General features: G+C 43.3%; 1 protein-coding gene across 1 annotated transcript; it reads right to left on the bottom strand.

The window, feature by feature from the left end:
- Nucleotides 1–1,528: 1,528 nt before the first annotated feature.
- On the bottom strand, nucleotides 1,529–6,949 carry LOC129741843 (uncharacterized). Its single transcript, XM_055733636.1, has one exon. It carries the CDS (start codon nucleotides 6,947–6,949, stop codon nucleotides 1,529–1,531), a length of 5,421 nt encoding a protein of 1,806 aa, XP_055589611.1.
- Between the last annotated feature and the right edge of the window lie 2,058 nt (nucleotides 6,950–9,007).

The raw sequence follows: 9,007 nt of genomic DNA on the forward strand, positions 1-9,007 counted from the left end.
TACTATTTTAAACTACCAATACTACTACTACTACTCCTACTTCGGCTCTACGCAAACATATGCCGGCCGCCTTGAAATCTCATTTCAACAAAGATACCGTTATGTTTACATTTTTCGGTTCTGTTTTCATCACTGTTTCGTGTGGAGTATTTTCACTAAAATCTAAATCTAGTTGCTGCTGTTGCTGTTTCTGCTGTACTTCGTTGTTGCAGTGGCAGACGAATTGGATCGACCCGCTGGAGCTGGAGGATTCATTCTGGTGGGATTCAGTGTCGATGTTGGCTGCTGTTTGGAGTTTTGGATCGGCAAAACTGCGAGGTGAGTGATTGTTGCGTTTTCGGTGAAATTTCTGACCAAATCAATTGCAGACGATTGAAATTGTTGCCCCGAATTGTACTTCTTCACGTGCTCTTCTTCTCGTTGTTGTGATTGGTGATTGGTTTTTTTTATTGCAGCTGTTTTCATGCGAGACCAAGGGAGCGGAATTCAAACGGTTTGCCGATTTCTGATGGATGATATTCCTTTTGGACCAGTGCGGAGGATGTTCGGTGTTTCTCGAAGTTGTCCAGGAAACGATGTCGACCAGGTGAGTAAACATCAAGATCCGTGAAATTTCAATCCACAATTGGACCTCAATGCAATTTGTTCTCCCACAACATAATTGCAGATGCTGCTGCTGAATCGGATGTGGGTGGTGATCGTGGCGATGGATTGCTGCTGGATCCCAAATTGTGTGCCGTGGATGGATTTACGATGAGCAGCTTCAATTGCATCGACTGATGCTCGTGGTGGTGGGTGGACCTCGTGAATGGCTCGAATTGCTGACCCAAATGCTCGGTGGTATGCTGACGTGATGTGAGATGTTTGTGCTGCGTTGCCACTGCGTCGGTGGATGGCTGCTCGACCCGCGCGGCAACCATTGGAGTAACCTGCGTGTGAGGGAAGTGCTGAACATTTGGACACATGGTAAATAAAAAGGGAACTTCCCTGGATGCGGAGGCGCTGGGCCTCCGCACACGCTCCAACGACGTATGGCGATCTTTCAATGTGATGACATCCTTCTTACGATTTTCTTCAGGAAGCTCTTGCAAATTCCTCAAGGTTGGCCAAACCTTTTAGGCTTTTAGGCAAGAGCTTGGAGTGAATTATGACCCCTTGTACTTCGCAGGATGTTTCTGATGATTCGATAGTATGATGAGGAATGATTAGCTCATGATCGTGCAGACTTAACTTAACCCTTTCTCCATGGGAGTGTCATGCTTTCATGCAAACGTGTAAATCTTAAGATGATATGCTTCATTTAGACAGTACGATTTCTTAATAACGATATGGTTTCAAAATTTGATTCAATGAGCTGTAGTGTGAGTTTTGATGAATGGCTTAAATTGACTTCTTAATGATGTTCTTTCTTAAACTTGACTTTACTTCATTCGTATCGAGCATTTGTAGAGTGTTGGAAACTTAATTTGAATTTTGTGACTTAGACCAGCGGGTTAAACAATTCTCATTAACAGTTTTCTGCATAATTTTATTGACCTTGTGATTGTAGATTATCGTTGATAGGTAAAATACAAATTTTGGAGATTGCTCTATCATACGATCCAGACTGTGTGCGCACAGTGACGACACGAACGTTGCCATCTGGTCCAGGATGTACTGCTTCGATTCTCGCTATTGGCCATTTTAATGGTGGAAGATTATCCTCTTTTAGGACAACCATCATGCCAACTCTGATATTGTCGTTTTGCTTGGTCCATTTAGTTCGACTGTGGAGATCTGATAGGTACATTGATGACCACTTTTTCCACAGTTGTTGTGACGTTTGTTGCATTCTTTGCCAGACATTCAAACGGTTTTCTGGAACTTCATTCCAATCATGTTCTGGGGGTGCGATTAACTGTTTCTGAACTAAAAAATGACCAGGGGTGAGTGGCTCAAAATCCTCAGGATCATTACTCAGGGCTGTGAGAGGACGCGAATTCAAAGCAGCTTCAATACGTACAATTATGGTTTGTAATTCTTCATGTACCAGCGAACGTGAACCAATAGTTCTTTTCAGTAGAGTCTTAAACGACTTCACAGCCGACTCCCACAGGCCGCCAAAGTTTGGAGAACGAGCAGGAATGAACTGGAAGTCAATTCCTCGATCTGCAGCGTAGTTTATCACAGAGTCCTGAAACGTTTTACTGACAAAAAGCTGATGTACTTCGTCCAAAACTCGTTTTGCGCCGACGAAATTCTTTGCGTTATCGCACATTACTAGACTTGGAGTGCTTCGACGACCACAAAATCTTTGGAATGTGGCCAAGAATGCTTGTGTGGACAAATCTGCTGCTAACTCTATGTGAACTGCTTTAGTCACCAGGCAGACATAGATTGCGATGAAGACTTTCGTGGGTCGAGCCTTGCGCTGAGGATAGGTTATGTAAAAAGGTCCACAGTAATCTACTCCGACCTTTTGGAATACTGGACATTGTGTGACTCTGTGCTTAGGTAAATCCGCCATAAGTTGCTCTTGGATTTTCGGCCTAACGCGAAAGCATGCTACACATTTGAAAATGACTGCTCGAGCAAGTGTCCCAATGTTCGTTGGCCAGAATCGTTCTCGAACAGATGCTATCAACAGCTGTTGACCAGCGTGCAGCAGGTTCTGGTGGTAGTATATCATCACAGTTGTCGTGAACGGATGTCGATGATCGAGTATGAATGGATGCTTTCGGGATTCATGGATTGCAGCGTTACGTAGTCGACCTCCAACTCTAATCAAACCATCTACCATTACAGGATTCAAGGATGCGATTTTCGATGAATTTGATATCGGACGATTGTTCAACAAGTCAGCATATTCTTTGGCAAAACCTTCTTGTTGAGCTATGCGCACGAGTGTTTTAAGCGATTCGTCTAACTCGGTAACTTTGAGGGGACCACTTTTTCGAATTTCTCTATTCAGCTTTCTAGAATTGAAACGACAACGTTGCATCCAAGCTACGAGACGGACAAGTTCGATGTAAGAGGACTTTAAACCAAAAATCTCGTTGTGCTCGGTCGTCTGTGTTGTTGCAGTAGTAGCTGGTTTCTCTTCCAACATCGTAACGTCTACGTTTTCCTCCTGGCTCTGCTCGTTCTTTGGCCAATGTTGCTCATCAAGTTGAAGCCATGTAGGACCCTGAAACCATATCGTTTGGTACTGTAGTTGAGCTGCAGTCATTCCTCGAGAAATAAGGTCAGCAGGATTCTCAATTCCTGCCACATGATTCCAGTGTCCTCCATCGGTGATGTGTTGAATCTCAGACACACGATTAGCTACGAACTCTTTCCATCGAGAAGGTGGAGATGCTAACCAACACTTCACTATCATGGAGTCCGTCCAAAAGTACGATTTTGCTGACGTCAACTTGATGCTACTCTGAACCTTTTCGTACAAATGCGCTAGTGTAAGGGCAGAAGAAAGCTCCAAACGGGGCATAGATTGCTTCTTTTTCTTCTGCTTCAAGTTCTCAAGAGGAGCAACTCGGGATTTTGACGTTAAAAGACGGACTAAAACTGACCCATTCTGATCGACTGACCTTATGTAAATACATGCTCCATACGCCTTCTCTGACGCATCGCAAAACCCATGTATTTCAACTGACTGAGTACTGACAGATAAACCGACCCATCTAGGAACTGACAAACTATCTAGACTGACAAAATTTCTGCGGAACTCTCTCCATTGCTCTGAGAGATCATCGGTAAGCTTATCATCCCAATCGCACTGTAATTTCCACAACTGCTGAACAAATATCTTGGCTTGGACCACGACTGGTCCGACTAGACCCAGGGGATCAAACAATCTTGCAACATCTGACAAAACCTTTCTCTTGGTTATTACTGACGCTTCATCCCACTTAATGGTGCTGAACTGAAATTCATCTGAGCTAGGCTGCCACTTCAAGCCTAGTGTCTTAACTGTAGATTGGGAGGAATCAAGTTCTAACACTGATCTTTCTTCTCGAAGATCAACTGACACTTCTTCAAGGATTTCGGACGCATTCGACACATACTTTCGTAATGACATTCCAGCTGACTTCATAACCTTCATCATTTCTCTCACAAGAAGCTTGCCTTCTTCAACAGACCCAACTCCTGCGAGCATATCATCAACGTAAAATGATTTCTTAAGCACTTCTGACGCAATCGGACAATTTTCGGCTTCTTGATTAGCCAACTCTTGCAAACATCTTGTCGCTAAATACGGTGCTGATGATGTACCATACGTCACGGTTGTAAGTTGGAAAATACGTATGAAATCATCACTAGAATCACGCCATAGGATTCTCTGAAGAGGTTGATCTGACTCTTGAACTCTAACCATTCGATACATTTTAGCTACATCTGCAACGACGGCATATCGATGAAGCCGGAATCGCAGAATAATGTCCACCAGTTCATCTTGTACCACAGGTCCGACCATTAACGCATCGTTGAGCGAAATTCCGGTTGATGTTCGACAAGACGCGTCGAAAACGACTCTTAACTTTGTAGTGGTACTGTCGGGCTTCAGGACAGCATGGTGAGGCATGTAATAACTTCGTTCTTGTTCAACGCTTTCTAAAATCTCTTTCATATGACCAAGATCGAGATATTCGTGGATGAAAGCTGCATACTCCTTCTTCAACTCTGGATTAGCATCCAGACGCCTTTCCAATGCTAGAAAACGTTTAGTAGCTGAGTGCATCGAATCGCCTAACTGACACAAAACTGACTCTTTCTTCGGTAGGGTAACAACAAAACGTCCTGCTTCATCTCTCATTGTGGTTTGCTTAAAAATCCTCTCGCACATCGACTCCTCAATGGAATGAGTGCTAGTGACACGACATGTTTCTAGCTCCCAGAATCTCGTGAGCTGCTTTTGTAAGTCGCTTGTAGAACAGACTAAGGTGTGCGACACTTCTGATGGAGCTTCTACCACTCGACCTGACACAATCCAACCAAAAACTGTATTCTGAAGCGTGGGACCGTTTTTCGACATTTTCTTACGTTCATCCTTCAACAAGTCCAAATAATATTCGGCACCGATTATGATATCGATCCGCTTTGATTCGTGGAAGTAAGGATCAGCTAGCAAAGCGGAATCGGGAAGCGACATAAACGAGGGATCAAACGATGTCGTAGGGAGTTGAAGGGTAAGTTTTGGCAACACGAAAAACTCCATAGTTTCTTGGAATTCAGAGATTTTCGGCGATCGTGGACCAACTTCAGCACTTATGCTCTTCGTCGAAACTGACTGAGACGAACCGATACCCTGGACTGACAAAAACGTTGGCGATTCTTTGAACTTCAGCTTTCTGGAAAACTCTCGAGTCATGAGGCAATGTTGCGAGCAGGAATCCAACAATGCTCTAGCAATCAGAGCATTACCGTGACGGTCCTTAATCTTGATAAGTGCGGTAGAAAGCAAAATATTTGCTGTAGGTTTAGCAGGAAGTGCGACGTAATTTTGGCTTGTGCTTGGCATGGGAGAATTGAATTGTGTGGTTGTGTTGTGTGAATTGTGTGTTGCATTTTGTGTTTGAGTGTGTGGGTGTTCCGTAACTATTGGTCTGGCGTGTTGTCTTTGCTGTTGGTGAGTTTGCTGTGAATAAACTTGGGTGCTTCTTTGGGTAACAGGTTGTGCATTTGACTGTTGACTGGGTCTCGAATTCGACGGATTTTGAACGGAGGATCGCGTAGCATGCAGCATAGTGTGATGCCTTTGTTGACACAACCGACAACTGCTACGATTGCAATTCGATGCGAAATGTCCCAGCTGCAGACAATTTCGGCAGACTCTACTTCGATTGGCGGCTTCAAGGCGTTCTGCAATTTTCATTCGAAGGAATCTTTGGCAGTGGAAGGGCGAATGCCATGGTTCGGTGCAAAATGGACATCGATTGGGTGACTTAAACGCTGTATGGCATACTGACTGACCTCTAGGCTGCTTGTGATCGGCGATATTGGAGCGGGGTTCTTTGGCAGGAGCGACTGACTGCAGAACGGAACAGTAGTTGCGTAGGAACTTCCTCATGTCCTCGTATTTTGGCACTTCTGTGCTGTTGTGATGAGTTTCCCAATTTCTCAGAGTGACAGAGTCTAGCCTGGTGTAGAGCATATGCGCTAGTATGGTGCTCCAACCATCGGTATCCTCGCCAACCTTTTGCAGCATCATTAGGTTTTTCTCAAACTCAGTTATGAGGTAGTTGATGCTTTCATAACCTTCTTTCCTGATCGATTCCAACGAAAACAATCCGTCTAAGTATGCCTTCACTATGAGTTTTTTGTTCTCATACCGCTCCGTCAGAATGTCCCAAGCTATGATGTAATTAGCATCTGACAGCTCAATAGAGAGTATCTCCTTCAGTGCATCGCCGGAGAGAGCTGACCTCAGATAGGTAAACTTCTCCATGGGTGCGAGTTGCTCGTTGTTGTGGATTAGGCTCTGGAAGCTATCGCGGAACGAAACCCAATCGCGAAGCTTTCCACCAAAACTGGGCAATCGAATCTCTGGCAGCTTCACTCTCGATCCCATGGACACACGCTCATGATTGTGAGAAGACTCGCTCAAGCTTGCAGGTTGATGCCGGCTGCACTGCAACTTCGAAAGCGCACCCTTTAGCTGGAAGAAACGATCCTCAAAGCTAAGCAGTATCTTGTCGTTTTCTTCTTCCCGCTGGAATCCAGCTTCTTCTTTTGCCTCGCCGTAGAGCTCCTTGTCTTTCTTCTCTTCACTTTCAAACACTATCATCTCAATTTTGCTTCTCACTTCGTGAAATTCACCAAACACAGGCTCCAAGGCTTCAAGCCTTGAAGCAATCTGACACTCATCACGTTCTGCTTCGTAATTTTGCACAAATCGTTCTACACTATCCATTAGAAGCACTATTTGTCGCTCTCTCCTTTGTAATGACTTCAGCTGAACGTTTTTAGCCATTTTCGTTGAAAATTATACCAATTTCTACTTTAGATTCAAAAAACTCTCTCAAAAGAGCTGAAAAAGTAGTGATTCAACCCAAAACTGGGGAAAGCGTGAAAAATAATTTTCAATTTTCGAACAATCTGACACCCTTGGACCCAATTTGTCCAAAACTGACGAAATTCTGACCAAACACTTAAAATGGCTCACTTACTGATGACGTTCAGGAGTTGATTCTTAAATTCCGACAAACGATTTGAACTTTCTGACAAATCAGGCAACTTTGGACCCAATCCGTCCAATACAGAAACGATGATGACTGACACAGGCTTCAAACTTCCGCCAAATTGAGCTTTGCAATTTCAGACAAGTTCTTAACTGACTTAAAGTTTCTGACACACGCTTATTTTCCAACAATTTTTCTAGCAAATCGTTTACTGATTTTATTTTTGACGATTTCAGACGATATCAACTTATTTCTGACAATTCCAAACAAACACAGACAAGATTTCTGATAAACTTTAATTTCTGACGATATTTCTGACAAATTCAGACAAAATTTCTGACAAACTTAATTTTCTGACGATATTTCTGACAAATTCAGACAAGATTTCTGACAAACTTAATTTCTGACTTAATTCAGATACCTTGGACCCACTCCGTCCAGTACTGAACAATTCTGACTTGCACCTTTTGTGCTACTGACATGCACCTTAATGTGCTACTGACTTTTGCACCTTAATGTGCTACTGACTTTTGCACCTTTATGTGCTTCCGACTTTGAGTAAATTCACTTACTTAAGATCGACTCAACGTTTAATCCGTTCGCGACGCGAATTCCGAGACCACCCAATGTTGACAGCAGCGAGTGGGCACAACCAATATGAACAGCAAAGTGAAAAAATGCCAATGAATTACCAAGACCAAATTGTTGAAACGGACAGGGCACACACTTCATGCAACTAAAAAACAATTCACATTCAATTCTGTATTTATTCAACAGCACATATGTTCTGGCCTCATGCATCAAGCCAACAAATACTTCCTGGTAATCAAATCCTTTTTAATTTCTCCTTGATCTGCTTCCCAAACTTCAAATCTCCGCCAGGGTGTTGATTGGAGTTGTACGCCGCTTCACGGTTGGTAATTGGGCCTCTAATATCCAAACCACTTATTGTTCTGATTTCGCGATGGCTGAACACTATAGTCCGATGCAATTAATTGCATCCAAGCCAAGCCAACTTTCTAAGCGAATGCACTTGTTTTGTTCGCACTAACAATCACTTCAGTTCAGAGTCTGACTGCGATGGCGATTTTAGAACCCAAAATGGTTCACACTTTGACTGCTGTCGGGATGAGTCCACACTTAACTTAAGTCCGATTTTTGTTCCAGGACCACTTCCGGACGGTCATCCGGCTCGAAGGACCAAATGTTTTGGGACCGGAACACTTTTCGGAACGCGAATTAGAAAACCGAAACTGTTTCACTTAAACGAAACAACTTTATTTATCGGATCGAAATTAGCGGTTTATTTGAGCGAAGTAAACAAGGCGGCGGATTGATCAGAACTGACTATCTATTTCTGTATGCGCAACTTACGAACGAGAGTGTGTAGCATAATAAAAAACCTTTTCCATTCGAGCGATTCACACAGTTACATTTTACACAAGTATTGGCAATGAGAAATTAAAAAGCTTCAACACAAGCACTGAACAGAGCTTATATCCATCCGAAAGCTACTTTAGATCACTTTCGGATGGATCTACTTTGACGTACGGGTAACTGTTATACTATTTTAAACTACCAATACTACTACTACTACTCCTACTTCGGCTCTACGCAAACAGTAGCTTAGTGATCCCAAACTAAACTCTTCTAAGGGGGGCTCTGATTTGAGCCGATTAGATCGGAAGCAAGCGAGGAGGAAGCACAGAGGAACAACACCAATTTACTCGCGTTGGAACATTCTAGATTTTATATATCGTTCTTCTATATCCTCTTCTCGTATCGTATACGACTAGCTTTCTTTCCTCGGGTGGTCTCAGAGAAGGCCACTGCTGGCTGGCTCTTCTCTT

This window comes from Uranotaenia lowii, chromosome 2 (genome assembly GCF_029784155.1).
Source record: "Uranotaenia lowii strain MFRU-FL chromosome 2, ASM2978415v1, whole genome shotgun sequence".
Taxonomy (NCBI): Eukaryota; Metazoa; Arthropoda; class Insecta; order Diptera; family Culicidae; genus Uranotaenia; species Uranotaenia lowii.